The following is a 17,642-nucleotide window of genomic DNA, read 5'->3' on the forward strand; positions in this document are numbered from 1 at the left end:
CTGGGTGGCTCAGTTGGTTAAGCAGCTGTCTTCGGCTCAGGTCATGATCCCAGCATCCTGGGATCGAGTCCCACATCGGGCTCCTTGCTTGGCAGGGAGCCTGCTTCTCCCTCTGACCCTGCCTGCCACTCTGTCTGCCTGTGCTCGCTCTCATTCTCTCTCTCTCTGACAAATAAATAAAATAAATAAAATCTTAAAAGAAAAAAAAAAAGAAAAGGAAAACAAAGTGTAAAGAGATTAAGTAACTAACCAAGGACATACTGCTAGAAGGCGGTTGACCAGGGATGTGAACCCAGATAGTATAAGCTTAAGAGCTCATGTGTTGGGGCACCTGGTTGGCTCAGTGGATTAAAGCCTCTGCCTTCGCCTCAGGTCATGATCCCAGAGTCCTGAGATCAAGCCCCACATCAGGCCCTCTGCTCAGAGGGGAGCCTGCTTCCTCCTCTCTCTCTCTGCCTGCCTCTCCGCCTACTTGTGATCTCTGTCTGTCAAATAAATAAATAAAATCTGAAAAAAAATTACATGTTTAACCATCATAGGACAGTTGACAGAGTTATCAAAGAAGTATTTCCCCCTACGCATGTAAAAGTAAGCATGCATGCATCAGGCCCAGACCTTTAAAGTATAAAAAGTGTAAGTAATTCCAATTCTATTTAAACTGTTCCAAAGAAAAAAAGAAAACCTTCCAAATTATATTTATAACACAAGCATAGTAACATTGATACCCAAATCCATAGATTTCATAAAAAAGAAAAGTCTGGATAGAGCCAACTCACTGACAAGTATCAGTGAAAAAAGTCTATTTACTAAGCTACAGGGAAGGCAATTTACATTAAAGACTACTCCAAGAACCAGGTGGGGTTATTCAAGAAATATAAAGAGGGGTTCAATATTACAGCATCTATTTACATAATGATTATACTATTAGGTCAAAGGAGAGGGGGAAAAATACGATCATAGATACTGAAAAGTTATGACTAAATTGAATATCCATTCTTGATAAAAACTCTTAATAAAATAGGAAGAGATGACTTCCTTAAAATGATAAACTAGTTCTAGTTCAACCTAAAAGCCGGCAATATGCTTACTGGGGAAAAGCCAGGGGCATCTGGCTAGCTTAGTCAGAGAAGCATGTGACTCCTGATCTCAGGGTTATGAGTTCAAGCTCCACACTGGGTATAGAGATTACTTAAATAAATAAAATTAAAAAAAAAAAAAAAAAGTATTGGGAAAAAGAAGTTTCCTACTAAAATCCAGAGCAATATGAGGATGACTGCTATTATTTAACATTGTTTTGATGGTAGCCAAAGCAAACATACAAGAAAAACAAATACACAAATGTAAAACTTTGAATGGAAAAGGTAAAATTACCATTATTTATGGATAACAAACCTAGAACATGCAGGAGATTTACCTGAGTAACAACTACAATTAGTAAACAATTCAGTAAGATAGCAGTAGGATTTTAAAAGCAAGCTTGTAACAGTAAACTTAAGAACTGTACAGGATCGAGGAGCACTGGGTGGCTCAGTAGGTTAAGCATCCAATCCTAATTTCAGTTCAGGTCATGGTCTCGGGGTGGTGGTATCAAGCAACGAATCAGGCTCCACGGTCAGCAAGGAATCTGCTTGGGATTCTCTCCCTCTCCTGCCCTTCCTCCTGCTTGCGTGCATGCACACAACTCTCTCTCAAATAAATTAATAAATCTTTGAAAAAAGAACTATAAAGGATCTATATGAAGAAAACTTTTTATTTATAGATTTTATTTATTTAGTTGACAGACAGAGAGATCACAAGTAGGCAGAAAAGCAGGCAGACAGAGAGAGGGGGAAGCAGGCTCCCCACTGAGCAGAGAGCCCAATGCAGGGCTCGATCCCAGGACCCTAGGATCATGACCTGAGCCGAAGGGAGAGGCTTTAACCCACTGAACCACCCAGGCACCGTTCCCCCTTTAAAAGATTTTATTTATTTATTTATCAGAGAGGTGAGTGAGAGCTCAAGCAGGGGGAGTGGCAGGCAGAGGGAGAAGCCGGCTCCCTCCCTGCTGAGCAAGAAGCCCCTTGCGGGGTTGGATCCCAGGACCCAGAGATCACGACCTAAGCCACAGGCAGACACTTAACCAACTAAATGAGCCACCCAGGCATCCCTTAAGAAAACTTTAAAACATTACTAAGAACACAAGAGAAACTTGTGGAAATGGAAAACCATACCATGTTCTTAAATCTAACCATAAAGATACTGAATCTCCTTAAGTTAACATAAATTTAATGTGACTCCAATAATTACATTAAAGGGAATTTTTTTTTGGGGGGGGGTGAAGGGAAGAAGTAAAGTAGTTTTAAAGTCCATACAGGAGGGACGCCTGGGTGGCTCAGTTGGTTGAGCGGCTGCCTTCGACTCAGGTCATGATCCCAGCAACCTGGGATAGAGTCCCACATCGGGCTCCTTGCTCAGCAGGGAGCCTGCTTCTCCCTCTGCCTCTGCCTGCCATTCTGTCTGCCTGTGCTCGCTCTCTCTCCCTCTCTCTCTGACAAATAAATAAATAAAATCTTTAAAAAAAAAATAAATAAAGTCCATACAGGAAAATAAAACTGCTTGAGCAAACAGGACAATCTGGATTAAAAAAAATAATAATAAGAGATAGTTTCCTACCAGATTCTAAAACACAATGCCTGAAAACTTAAACCCCTGTGGTACTCTCACATGAATAATTAAACAGATCACTAGGACAGAATGGATAATCTAGAAATACATCTAAATATACACAGGAAAGTAAAAATAGGATCAAAGGGACAACCCATGGGGCACCTGGGTGGCTCAGTGGGTTGAGGCCTCTGCCTTTGGCTCGGATCGTGGTCCTGGGGTCCTGGGATCAAGTCCCGTGTTGGGCTCTCTGCTTGGCGGGGAACCTGCTTCCCCCAGCTCTCTGCCTGCCTCTCTCTGCCTCCTTGTGATCTCTGTGTGTCAAATAAATAAATTAATTTTTTAAAAAAGAGGACATCCTAAATCACTGGGAACAAGTGAATTACTCTGTAAACTGATTGGGACAAATGAGCGGCCATACTGGATTAAGGCTAGATCATACTCTGCTTGTTTGGGACAAGGTTAAACTTCTAGTGAATTGAAGACTTAAGGGCAAGAAAAAAGCTAAAATATAAAAGTACTAACTGATCTTCCTAATGATGACACAAAAATCTGGGAACCATAAATGGGAAGCTGGATAATTCTGACTACTTAAAATAAGTTCTATGACAAAAATAACCTTCAGTAAAGTCAAAAGACAAATGACAACCAGGAAACTCCCATTGTAAGTTGATTTTCTGATTTAGAAGGAGTTCCTGTTGAACTGATAAGGAAAAGATCATCAATACAATAAAAAATAGGTAAAGCACATGGACAGGTCAAGAAAGGGCAACATAATACACGAGCTAAGTGTGTGAAGAGGCACTCGATCTGCTTTGTAATATGAGAAATATAAACTTTAAATACCTGCATACTATTTTTTAACCTATCAGATTTGCAAATATCCAAAACATACGGTAACACATTCTGGAAGCCAGAGTTTAGGGGGAACAGGCATCCTCATAAACTGCAGGCAAGAGTATAAATTGGCATAACCCCTACCGAGGGTGATTTAGGAGCATCTACCCAAATCACAGACGTATGTGGTCTTTGTAACCACAATTCCATTTCTAGGGCTTTATCCTATAGGGATTTACCCTGTAGATAACCTGGCCCAGGTGTGAAATGGCAAGCTGCAACATGTTTTGTATAGGAAAGACTGAAAACTATTTTTAAAAAGTTCCTCAGAGGAAGAATGGTTGAAAAATGACTGATTAAAAAATGGAACCTAGAGATTCTACTTGGACAATGGAATACTAAGCAGTCATTTAAAAAGAAAGAGTAAACTCTATATACTGGTATGTAAAGATCACTAAGATATATTATAAAGTACAGAAAGCAAAGTACAGAAAGTATATAACATGGAAAATGAAAAAAAAAAGACATTTGCATTTGCCTATATATACACATATATATAATATCCTTGAAAAGATACACACAAAACTGCCAATTGTAGTTGCCTCTGGGGAGAAATGGGCTATAGCTGGGAGAAGAGTTGGGAAAATTCTCACTGTCTATTATTTTACAGTCTAAATTTTTTGAATAGTGAATATATTTCAGATTATAATTTTAAAAAGGTAAACAATACAAACAGAATAACTAGAAATAAATTGTGGCAAAGAAGATCTGGGCCAGAAATCTGGAGATGAACAAGCAAACTTGGTATTCAATAAAGGAAAAAGTAGACTGCAGTTGATTCCCAGCAGAGTTAAAGAAAAGATATTGAACATGTGGCTTATAAGCACTTAGAAAGAAAGAAATGATTGCTACTGTGGTTTCACTAAGATCAGGACATGAAAAATTAACCTCATTTTCATGGTCTGATAAGGATACCAAGACAGGCATATCGGGAAATGCCACAGACAGAGACTATCTGGATTAATTTAAGGCATCTGACAAATTCTTACAGTACCTTGCAGACAAGATTAAAAAAAAAAGCTGTGGGCTACAGTTCTGAACACCATGCCCAGGGTACTAATTCAGGAACCAAAGTCAACAAAGAGGAAGTCCACGGCAGTATCACACAAGGCCCAATACAATGATCTCGCTGACCGACCATTTTTGCTAGTAATCTAAAGGAAGACAGAGAAAGTGTATCTGTCAAATTAGTAGGTGATGTAAAGACTAAGAGAAAAGGACTGAATCCAAAGTTCAAACAAACATTGAGAGGGAGGAGCTAGGAAACGCAACTGATACTATGAAGATAAAATTTAATAGAAGCAAATATAAACCTGTTTTGGTTTCTTAAACGATTCAAACTGCATAAACAGAATGGTAGAGTCTCAATTTCTTAATAATTATCCAAGAGGGGCGCCTGGGTGGCTTGGTGGGTTGAGCCGCTGCCTTCGGCTCGGGTCATGATCTCGGGGTCCTGGGATCGAACCCCACATCGGGCTCTTTGCTCAGCAGGGAGCCTGCTTCTCTCTCTCTGCCTGCCTCTCTGCCTACCTGTGATCTTTCTCTGTCAAATAAATAAATAAAATCTTTAAAAAAAAAATTATCCAAGAATTTGAAGTGACTGCACACTGAAAAGTGGCTTCAGGAAAAGCTGCTGAAATCTCAGGCTGAATTAACACTGTCCAAACCGCTATTGTGCTATGTATGCACTGGACAGCTCGCAGCTGGAGTTTTCTACTCTGTTCTGGCTCCCCAAAGTCAAAAGGGAAAGTGAACAGAACCATCAAGGACTTGGAAACCAGTCCAAGGTTTCTTGTATTTCAGTAAAAGGAATCTCAGGAAAAAAGTCTGGCCTGAGAGGAAAGATTCAAAGAGACATGGCAATTTATCTTCAAACAGCTGGAGGACCACCAGAAGAGGTGTCATTAGATACATTCTGTCGAGATTTAGAGGTAAAACCAGGACCACCGGGAAGAAATAACAGCTTGGGAACAAGAACAGGAGCTTATCAGTGATGGATCAGGCCATCTTATCAGATAGTGTGACTATCATTTTTATCAAGCAGAGGCTGAGCTGTCACTTCTTAGGAATGTGCGAGTCCAAGTGAAATAAGTTGTCTAAAATGCTGTGATGGGTGGCACAAGTGGTTAAGTGTCCAACTCTTGGTTTCAGTTCAGGTCGTGATCTCAGGGTCCTGGGATGGGGCCCTGCATCAGGCTCCATGCTTAGCGAGGAGTCTGAGAATCTCTCTCCCTCTGCCCGTCTTGCTCGTGCTGTATCTCTCTCTCTTTCTCTAAGATAAATAAACAAAATCTTTAAAACCTAAAACAAGGGGCGCCTGGGTGGCTCAGTGGGTTAAAGCCTCTGCCTTCGGCTCAGGTCATGATCCCAGGGTTCTGGGATCGAGCCCCGCATTGGGCTGTCTGCTCAGCAGGGAGCCTGCTTCCTCCTCTCTGCCTGCCTCTCTGCCTGCTTGTGATCTCTGTCTGTCAAATAAATAAAAATCTTTAAAAAAAGAATACCTAAAACAAAACAAAATGAAATGAAATGAAATGCTGTAGTGAGCAAAACTGGGATATGGGATTGCAGAGGTCCTTGGAAGCTGGGAAACGGACGATCAGACAGACACATTAGACACATTTGTAAATCACATACCAACCATGTCATTCACTTTGTTCCATTCAGCTCTGGATTAATAAATGAGTTTACATCACCACAGTCTTTCCTCAAGGGACACAGGGGCTTGCTCTCAGTTCCTATACTCTTCTCTTTCTCTGCTTCTCCGTTCCACTTAAACACTGAGGCTTAGTATGATGAGCTACTGTTGGTGAACTCCCCAGAAAAGAGATACCTTCGTCTTTGTGTCCATCTTGGCATTGCTCCTAGCACAGGTCGCTGCTCAGGGTGGGTGCTCAAAACATGTCTGCTGAATTACTGATGGAGAGCTGCAGGAATGGAACTGGGGAATCAGCTGCCCAGCAAGATGACAGAAACTCCAGAGCTCCATGGGTTTCTGAGTTTGGGCTCACCAGTAAGAAATACCCCTTCTGCCAGTACCAGCTCTACGTTGGCTTACCATTACTGATTTCAGGAAGGTCAAACTTAGTGAAGTCCCACCACTGGAGCCGGTAGGTAGTATTGGCAATGTTACTGGCCACAGCAGACTGTCCATCACCAATCACTGCCCCTGGTAGAGGAGAAGAAGAGAGCACAGTATAGTCTTTATCCACGTTTCCCCTGCAAACATAAAACAGTATGTACTGGGATCAGCAGGAGAGGGGGAAGAGGAAGAACCATCTGCCAAGTCCCCATCTCAAAGAGAAACCAGACATATCTCAAGAACAATTCTACTGGAAACATAATTTCATTCATCAGCCCCTCCCATGATTATTTAACATTTCCTCAGTGCCAAAAATGTGGCAGGTACCGTATTATGTCCTGTCTGGTAGACTCTCAATCTAGAGACAGAGGAGTTTTCATAAAAATGCACGGTGTTGGTGGGGGGGGGGCGTGAAAAATGGGAGCACAACATTAACACAGGAAAGCCACACAGAGAAGCATTTCATTCCTGGATGTCTTTGTAATAGGCAGTGGTCTTTGGGAGAAAGCATCTCCTCCTTTGTACATGACCTTCTTCCTAATAAAACATCTCAAAAGGAGGCTTCCTCCAGGGAAGAGGCAGCCAATATATAACTGATTGGATCGTTAGAGATGGTGAAGAACAAACAAATTCATATTTGTTAATTTCTTCTGGACCCCTGGTATGTAACACAGCAGAAATTTATGAGTCTGGCTTTTCAGTATCTGAATATTTTTATTAAGGCAGTATTTTACAAACCCCTCCCCTCCCCGCCCCATGAGAACTTCCTTGAATCTGGATTCACTTGAAACATCTCACAGTTTAACTTTCCCTGAGATATACACTTCTGTATGACATTTTTTTCCTTGGTAACCAATTAAATAAAAAATGGATTTTTTTTTAACAGGGTGACACTTTAATTTGCAGTTGTATTTCATTTACATGAACATGTCATTTCCTCCTCCTCCTTCCGAGGTGCATTTCATACACAACCACCCTTTTGATCAGACAGAGCCAAACCCTCTTAGGAGAATAGAACACTGTTGCATGCGAGACAACCTAAATGATATTCTCTGCTGCAAATCACCTCCTACTTTAAGAAACTGAACTTGTTAGAACTTAGTAGCCTTGGAACAATGGACAATTTTATACCTAGATTCTTCAGTATCACCACCTTCCTCCTTGGCATATCACCGCAAGAGGGTCCTGTCATCTGTCCCCCATCCCCCTTTTGGTGAGCTTCCTTTATTGCTCTGCCATTCCAGATCTTTCCCTATTCTCTCCTCAAATGGTCAAGAGGTTGTTCAGGAAGAAAATGTTCTCCATATAAGCCAGAAAAGTACTCTTCTCTCTTTTCTCTAGTTGTGGCAAGCTACTACATGAGAAGACTCTCTTCACCATCAGTTTATTATTGTAGTGTCCTCATCCCAGTTTCCATTTGTAAAGAAAGGAAAAAACAGTTTATTTCCAAGATGATAATAATACTGCTACATTATATACTCTCAATATGGGTAATATTGCCCCCATGGGGGCAAAAACTGTTCATGGGGAAATCTTAGTGCAATTACTACCTCGCCTCAGATATACTGTAGTACATGATAGATACACAGCCTATCTGTAATATTAAAATTTCGTGGGGGGGGTGATTAGGTAAACACTGTCTATTAAATCTCCTTAGGAGGGAAATACTTAAGTGAAGGTTGAAGAATACTGTTTTAGATAAACCAATATGCCCACCACAATTTATTCTTTAAAATCTTACAGATTCAAAGACATAGACCCAAATGGTCATGATCTCCCTGAAGTCCTGAGAATGACAGCATTTGGGAAGGTCCGAGAATGACAGTCCAGTGACCTCAAACTCCTACTGAGGACCTGTGCATATCACTCAAATGAGGTAAAAAAATATATGTCCTTAATAAGTTTAATTTTTTTTAAAGATTTTATTTATTTATTTGTAAGAGAGAGAGAGTGAGAGCAAGCACAGGCAGACAGAGTAGAAGGCAGAGTCAGAGGGAGAAGCAGGCTCCCTGCGGAGCAAGGAGCCCGATGTGGGACTCGATCCCAGGACGCTGGGATCATGACCTGAGCCGAAGGCAGCTGCTCAACCAACTAAGCCACCCAGGTGTCCCTTAATAAGTTTAATTTTTATAGAATATTCTATAATAATTGAATGCTGACTTGGGAACCTGACTTGGGAACTTTGCTGAACTTCTTCTGGGTCATGAGGAGGGTAAGCTACATTTAGGGCTTTCTTAACAGGGGACTTTTTTATATTTTTTGGCGGGGGGTACTTTTGATTTTTTAGGCCCCCTTGATAGTGAAAATCATTTTTTAGTTCTAAGGTCGACCACTTCCCTGGAAAGAATTACTCAGTTTCACTCTGGTCCAGGCTCAATATCATTGAGCTTATGAATTGTCCCCCTGGCTTGCTTATCTAGAGAGTTGACATCTCCCTCTGACCACCAGTCCTTCTCACACCACTATAGTTCCTTATCACGTCCTCCAACTTTTAACAGAAAAGCATAAAACACAAAGTAATAGAAGGTAAGTTGATTTCTCAGTAGATGATGAATGAAACGTTAGCTGCTAAAAGAGTAGGAAATAAACTGAAGAAACAAACTCCGTATTCTAAGATTTTAAAATCTGGAGGGGAGGGTGGGACCTACCATCAGGAAACCAGTTAAGGAAAATAGCAGCTGCTTTAAGAGTGCTGGGGATCTGCAACGGGGAACATGATGACAACTCCAAGCCCAGCTCCAGAAGCTCCTGTACCATCCATGCCTCCAGAAATGTCTTCTGGAGAACAGCTGTGCAATGTCATAAACATGGATGGGTAGCACTGTGTGAAAGGGACTGGGGAGGTATTCTCCGCCAATGGTGCCAGAGCGCTGAAGAGAAATGGTGCCTGGCACCAGGGAGTCAATTTTCAGTGTCGTGTAAACATAGATTAGGAAGCAAAAAATGCCAGCAACAGATTAGCGTACTGTCACCAGGTTCTCTTCTGCAAGGGCTGCAAGCCAGGTGAGCCTGTCTCTCGGAAACATCAGGAAGAAAAAGTACCACCCTATTAAAAAGCCCCAACCATTTAGTAGGCCTCTGGCCACTAAGCTGAAGGTATAGGAAATGTGCCAGAATGAGTTAATGGACTAAGCTACTTAGTATTTACATAGGAGGCACTTAGCCTCAAAGCCAAATCCTAAGGGACCGCTGAGAGATTTCTGAGACCTCAAGGTTTTCTCAGTAATAATGGGATGTAACAAGCTAGACTCAGGGTTTCTCAACCTCCACTACTGATATTTGGGGCCAGATAATTCTTTGTTTAGAGTGTGGGGCTGGTCTTGGGCTTTTGGAGGATGTTTAGCAAAATTCCTGGCCTCTGGCCTCTGGCCACTAGATGCCAACAGCACTCCCCCCCCCCCCCCAAATGTGACTACCAAAATTATCTCCGAACACTGCCAAATGATCCTTGGAACCAAAATCATCCCTAGTTAGAAAACTCCAAGCTAAATAAATATAGCCTACATTGTAACTCTAAGATAGGCACTCTTAGGAAGTACCACTACTAGAATGCTAACAGCCACTGCTAATAGCATGCAAACTCTTAGTGATGCTGATTTTGGAGAGAAACTAATCAAAGGCATACCATTATACAAATATTCCCTTAGCAAATTTAGTTTCCCATTTCTGTCATGGATTAGAGGCTAGCTTGAACTGGGGTATTATGGCTTGTAGTTTGTTTTTGGTATGGTGTCTGAGAATAGTCTTCAGGATCAGATGGACCTGATTTTGATACTTCCTCCTAGTACCTACTATAGTGTGACTTTGTTAATATCTCTGAACCTCAGTTTTCTCATCTGTAAAAAGGGTATAATAATAACAACTACAGGGGCATCTGGGTGGCTCAGACAGTTGAGCGTCCAACTCTTTATTTCAGATCAGGTCATGATCTCAGGGTGGTGAAACTGACCCAAATGTTGGGCTCTGTACTCAGTATGGAATCTGTTTGAGAGTCTCTCTCTCCCTCTGCCTCCTCTCTCTCTCTCTCTCAAATAAAACCTTTAAAAAAACAGTAATACCTACAATTTATAGGGTGATTGGGAGAACTTACCAAAACAGTAAACGTAAAGTGATGGCAAATAATAAGTGTCTAATAAATGACTACTGTTAAAATTAATCATTTATTTCAAAGATTTTTTTTTTTTAAATTTAACAAAGAGGATCACAAGTAGGCAGAGAGGCAGACAGAGGGGGGAAGTAGGTTCCCCGCTGAGCAGAGAGCCCAATGCGGGGCTCAATCCCAGTCCCCGAGATCATGACCTGAGCCAAAGGCAGAGGCTCAACCCACTGAGCCACCCAGGTGCCTCTAATCATTTATTTTAATCTCTATGTACTTTTCTTCTACAGGTATAGCTCTGCAATCAACAAGTCACAGAGAAAGTTCCTTTTATAAGAGACTGGTGCAAATTATGTGCCAGAGCCAAGAGACAGAAGCATTTAATTTTGGAATTGAGGTCAAATGTCAAGGCCCTGGACTCTTTAGTAACTTTCTCCTTGAAAAACTGCCAAGGGCAAGACCCATCACATTCTGGGCCACAAAAACCACTATAACACATTTAAAAGAATAGAAATCATACAAAGTATGCTGTCAGACAACAGGGAATTAGCCTAGAAATTAGTAGCAAGAAAAAATAACTGGAAAATCCCCAAATACTTGGAGAACACACTTTAAGTAACACATGGCTCAAAGAAGACATCTCAAGAAAAAATTTAAAATATTTTGAACTAAATGAGGATGGAAAATACAACTTAATAAAATTTGTTGGATGCAATAAAAGCAGTGTTTAGAAGGAAATGTACTGCACTGAATGTATCTATTAGAAAAGAAGAAAGATCTAAAATCAATAATTTAAGCTTCCACCTTAGGAAGTAAGAAAAAGAAAAGCAAATCAAATTCAATGTAAGAAGTAAAAATAAAAAATTAGAGAAGAAATCAATGAAACTGAAAACAGGAAATCAATAGAAAAAAATTAATAAAACCAAAGCCAGTTCTTTAGAAGGATCAATATAATTGATAAACCTCTAGCCAAGCTAACTGAAGAAAAAAGAGAAAAGACACAAGTTTATCAATCTAAGAAACAAAAGAGGGGCCATCACTACTGATGTGTGGACACTAAAGGGATAATAAAAGACTACTACAAACAATCTGATAACCTAGAAGAAATGGAAATTCCTTGAAAGACATAGTCTCCCAAACTTACACAAGAAGTAACAGATAACCTGAATAAGCCTATATCTATTAAGTTGAACTGACCATTAACAACCTCCCAGAACAGGGGATGCCTAGGTGGCTCAGTTGGTGAAGTATCTGACTCTTGATTTCGGCCCACATCATGATCTCAGGGTCCTGACATGGGAGTCCTGCATCAGGCTCTGTACTCAGTAGGCAGTCTGCTTGAGATTCTCTCTTTTCCTCTCCCTCTCTCCCTCTGACTCCTCCTCACAAAAATAAATAAATACTTAAAAAACAAAAACAAAAGCAAACTTCCCCAAATATAAAGCACTAGGCCCAAGTGGGTTTGCTAGTAAATTCTATCAAACATCTATGGAAGAAATTACATCAAATGTCTACAATTTCTTACAGAAAACAAAAGTGGGACTACTTTCTAACTTAAGGCCAGTATTGTCCCAATAGCAAGACCAAGACCAAGACAGTGAAGAAAGGAAAATTATAGACTAATTGTCTCAGAAGCAAAAATCCTCAACAAAATATTACCAAGTCTAACCCAGTAATATCTTTAAAAAATTGTATCCTACGACCAAGTGAGATTTAGCCCAGGTATGCAGGGCTGGCTCAACATTTGAAAATCAATAAATATAATCCAGTACCTCAGTGAGACAAAGAAGAAAAATCATGTAATCATACCAATAGATGCAAAAAAAGCATGTGACAAAATCCAATATCTACTGATGATAAACACTATCAGGAAACTAGGAAGAGAGGAGAACTATCTCAACTGGACAGAAAATATCTACAAAAACCCTACAGTTAACGTCATACTTAGTGATTAGAAACTATATGTTTTTCCCCTAAGACTGATAACAAGCTAAGATGTTTCCTTTCACTACTCCTTATTTACTGTAAATCCTACCTAATGCATTAAGAAAAGAAAAGTAAGAGAAAGAAACAAAACTTGGAGAGAAGAAATAAAACCGTCTTTGTTCGCAGATGACATGATTGTCTATGCAGAAAATCCCAAAGAACAGTAAAAGTTACTCCTGGAACTATTAAGCAATTATATCAAGACTGCAGGATACAAGAAGTTAATAGCTTTCCTATATACCAGCAATGAACAAATGAATAACCGGAACTGGAATTAAAAGTTAAAAATAAAATGCCATTTACATTAGACCAGAGAGAGAGAGAAAGAAAAATATTTAGGTATAAATCTCATAAAATACATATATGAGCTATACAATGAAAACTATAAAACTCCAATGAAAGCAATCACAAAAGATCTCCAATATTTACTGTTAAGATGTCAATTCTTCCCAACTGGATCTTTAGATTAAATGCAATCCAAATCAAAATCCCTGAACATTACTTTATGAATACTGACAAATTCTAAAATTTATCTAGAAATGGAAAAGATCCAGAACAGCCAACACAGTATGCAAGGAGAGAACAAATTGGAGGACTGACACTACCCGACTTCAAGACTTACTACAAAGCTTCGGTAATGAAGATGGTGTGGCACTGACAAAAGAACAGGCAAACAGATCAATGGAGTGAACAAAAAAGCCCAGAAACAAACCCAAACAAACACAGTCAACTGATCTTTGACAAAGGCGCAACAGCAATTCTATAGAGAAAGACAGTCTTTTCAACAAATGGTGCTGAAACAAATGCACGTCCACATGCAAAAATATGAATCTAGATACAAACCTTGTACTTTTCACAACAATGAGCTCAAAGTGGATCACAGACCTGGATGTAAAACACAAAACTGTAACATTCTTAGGAGATAATATAAGAGAAAATCTAGGTGATCTTGGGTTTGGTAAAGACTTTTCTTGGGCACCTGGTGGCTCAGTCGTTTAAGCGGCTGCCTTTGGCTCAGGTCATTGATCCCCGAGTTCTGGGATCAAGCCCCTTGTCGGGCTCCCTGCTCAGCGGACAGCCTGCTTCTCCCTCTATGACTCTGTCAAATAGATCAATAAAATCTTTAAAAAAAAAACAAAACAGAAACAGAAAAAAAGACTTTTCTAGCAAAAGCACAATCTATGAAAGAAAAAATGGACAAAGTTAACTTCATTAAAATTAAAAGCTTCCACTTGGTGAAAGACACTATGAAAAGAGAATGAAAAGCTGAGCCACAGACCAGTAGAAAAACCTTTACAAAACATTTATCTAGGGGCACCTGGGTGGCTCAGTCATTAAGCATCTGCTTTCAGCTCAGATCATGATCCCAGGGTCCTGGATCCAGCCCCACATCAGGCTCCCTGCTCAGCGGGAAGCCTGCTTCTCGCTCTCCCATTCCCCCTGCTGTATTCCCTCTCTTGCTGTGTGTGTGTCTCTCTCTGTCAAATAAATAAATAAATAAAATCTTTTTAAAAAATATATCTAATAAAGGACTGGTATCTAAAATATACAAAGAACACTTAAAACTCAACAATAACAAAATGTGATTTGAATACTGGCAAAAAATCAGAACAGACTCCTTACCAAAGAAGATACACAGATAGTAAATAAGCATATGAAAAGATGTTCAACATCATTTCTTTAGGGAACTACAAAATAAAGTAACAATGAGAAACTACTACACACTTACTGAACAGCTAAAATGCAAGATATTGATCACACTGAACGGTGAACAGGATGCAAAACAACAGGAACGTTTATCTCTCGCTGGTGGGAATACAAAGGTACAGGGACTTCGGAAGACAGTTTGTCAATTTCTTTGTAAAACTAAACATACCCTTAGTGGTATGATCCAGCAATCGTGTTCTTGGTATTTACTCAAGTCAGCTGAAAGCATATGTCACATAAAAAACCTACATACAGATGTTTATAGCAGCTTTATTCATAACTGCCAAAACTTAGAAGCCACCAAGATGTCCTCTGATAGGAGAATAGATAAATAAACTGTAGTACAACCATACAGTGGAGTATTATTCAGCTCTAAAAAGAAACAAGCTATCAAGCCTCAAAAAGAAATTTAAGTAAAAGGAAATTTAAGTAAAAGAAGCAAAAATCTGGGCGCCTGGGTGGCTCAGTGGGTTAAGCTGCTGATCTGGGTCATGATCTTGGGGTCCTGGGATCGAGTCCCACATTGGGCTCTCTGCTCAGCAGGGGGCCTGCTTCCCTTCCTCTCTCTCTGCCTGCCTCTCTGCCTACTTGTGATCTCTCTCTGTCAAATAAATAAATAAAATCTTAAAAAAAAAAAAGAAGCAAAAATCTATATATGGTGTGAATCTAACTATATCACTCTGGAAAGTCAAAAACTATGTACAAAGGAAAAAGATCAGTGGTTGTCAGTGGTTTGGTGGGGAGAGAGGGAGGTACAGTTGTAGCACCAAAAGAGATATTTGCGGATGGTGAAACTATTACTCTGTAGGATACTATGATGGTGGATACATGTCATCATACATTTGCCAAACCCACAGAACTTAACAATATTAAGTGTGAAACTTAATGTTGGAGTGATAACGGTGTGTCAGTGTTGGTTCGTGTACTGTACATAACAAATGTACCACTTTAGGGGCGTCTGGGTGGCTCAGTCGTTAAGCGGCTGCCTTCCGCTCAGGTCATGATCCCAGGGTCCTGGGATCAAGCCCCCATTGGGTTCCTTGCTCAGTGGGAAGCCTGCTTCTCCCTTTCCCACTCCCCCTACTTGTGTTCCTTCTCTCACTGTGTCTCTCTCTGTCAAATAAATAAATAAAACCTTTAAAACAAAAACAAATGTACCATTTTGGAGAAGAATGATGATGGGGGGTGCTTATGGGTATGTGTGTAGGAGGAGATATACGGGAACTCCTGTACTTTCCACTCAGTTTTTTGTAGACCTAAGATAGCTCTTTTAAAAAAAATTTTTTTTAAAGGCTATTAATTACAAAAACAAAAACAGAGAGAAAGACATAAAGAGCCCCTAGACTTTCACTCATGTTCTAGGAGACAGTGGAAAGAGCAGGTGTCTATGAGGATACTGGCAGTCACAGCAGTTCACTCTCTATCATATGACCACAGAGCTTTTCCCCTGGAGCCTCAGAGCAAAAGAGAAAATAAGGATGAGTCTCACAAGAGATAAAACATGGGGGAAAAGAAACTTATATCCAATGATCCTGGCCAACTATCAGAGAACAACAGCAAAACCAAGCTGCCCAGTCTCATTCTCTCAGTCAGGTCTTCAACTTGTAGGCTGGAAGTCTGGAGAATGTGTCTAGGGATAAAATCTTAATAATCATGACAGTCCCATGGTAGGTGAGCTCTGCCAAACCCGATAGCCTGCATGCCTCTCTCTGCCTCTGCTTCTCTGACTCCCCTGATCTGTTGCTTGGAAAGGAGAATTAGAAACCTTTTTTCAAAAACAGCTTTTAGCCTCTCTCCAAGATCTGTTCTAGGAGCAGGAAAGTGAAGAGTATGATTCAACTGTACAGTGAAAATATGGAACAATGGGAATCATTAGCAAATGTATCAGAGAAGCTAATTTGGGAGGGTAAAAAAGGGCAAGTTACAAAGAAAGAAACGATTAAATTATATTTCAGTCCTATAAAATTGTTCCATTTGAGGCTGCCTAATTCAGAATGGCCATTTCTTTTTCTTTTTTTTTTAAAGATTTTATTTATTTATTTGACAGACAGAGATCACAAATAGGCAGAGAGGCAGGCAGAGAGAGAGAGGAGGAAGCAGGCTCTCCATGGAGCAGACAGCCCGATGCGGGGCTCGATCCCAGGACCCTGGGATCATGACCTGAGCAGAAGGCAGAGGCTTTAACCCACTGAGCCACCCAGGCGCCCCCAGAATGGCCATTTCTGACTGTGCTGCTACTGGGAAGACAGAATAAGAATGGGGCTAGGGACCAAAGACTCACCAGCCTGGAAACACAATTACTATCCTTCTGCTTAGCTGTGATATGAAGTCAAGAACCAGCTTGCTAATTGGTCAACAGAACAGCAACCACAAACTCCAGGACAGGTCCAACCGAACAATTTATCAACTTTTCAAAATTCTTTTTAGAAAGCCAGTCACAAAAGACCATATATTTTATGATTCCATTTACATGAAATGTCTAGAATAGGCAAAGCTATAGAGACAAAAAGTAGATTAGTGGTTGCCTAGGGCTGGAGGAGGCAGGGAAAGGGAAGGAGAAGGGAGAAGTGACTGCTAATGCGTATGGGAATGTGATAAAAATGTTCCGCAATCTTCAGATAGTGGCAATGGTTGCAGAACTCTGTGAATATATTAAAAGCCACTGAACTTTAAATAGGTGAACGAATGGTATGTGAGTTATATCTCAATAAGGCTTTTTTTTTTTTTTTAAAGATTTTAAAAACTTTTTACTTGTCAGAGAGAAAGAAAGTGCAGCAGGCAGAGGGAAAAGCAGGCTCCCCACTGAGCAAGGAGCCCAATGGGGAACTAAATCCCAGGACCCGGGGATCAGGACCAGAGCTGCAGAAGCCTAACCGACTGAGCCACCCAGGTGTCCCCCTCAATAAGGCTATTATTAAAAAATACTATTCTGTAAAAGTTTTGGTAAATCTGAGAAACAAAATATAGCAATCTATTTCCCTTTGCATTTCTTTAATAATTTCAAGTACTAGTGAGTATCTTCTGTTTACCAGCTCCCTGTATTTTTTTAGTATGTACTACGCATACCCACATATTACATGCATTTATATGTTTGGTTATGCAGACTGTCTAAGCTCTTTGTAAATTAATAAATCGGTTTTTGTCTATGAAAAATAATTCTTAGAGCAGGACAACATGGCATTATTTGGACATAAAAAGCACTTTTCCTCTCTAAGTATATACTGAATGGCATCC

At 40.2% G+C, this 17,642-nt stretch overlaps 1 protein-coding gene across 7 annotated transcripts in view; it reads right to left on the reverse strand.

The window, feature by feature from the left end:
* Positions 1 to 17,642, reverse strand: part of LOC132008462 (activating molecule in BECN1-regulated autophagy protein 1) — a 178,324-nt gene that overhangs the window by 35,711 nt on the left and 124,971 nt on the right. For all 7 annotated transcript variants that reach the window (XM_059387103.1, XM_059387102.1, XM_059387104.1 and 4 more), the window contains one exon: positions 6,596 to 6,706. In XM_059387103.1, coding sequence (XP_059243086.1) covers positions 6,596 to 6,706 — 111 coding nt within the window. The remainder of the gene's footprint in view (positions 1 to 6,595; positions 6,707 to 17,642) is intronic.

This window comes from Mustela nigripes, unplaced genomic scaffold, assembly GCF_022355385.1.
Source record: "Mustela nigripes isolate SB6536 unplaced genomic scaffold, MUSNIG.SB6536 HiC_scaffold_148, whole genome shotgun sequence".
Lineage (NCBI taxonomy): Eukaryota > Metazoa > Chordata > Mammalia > Carnivora > Mustelidae > Mustela > Mustela nigripes.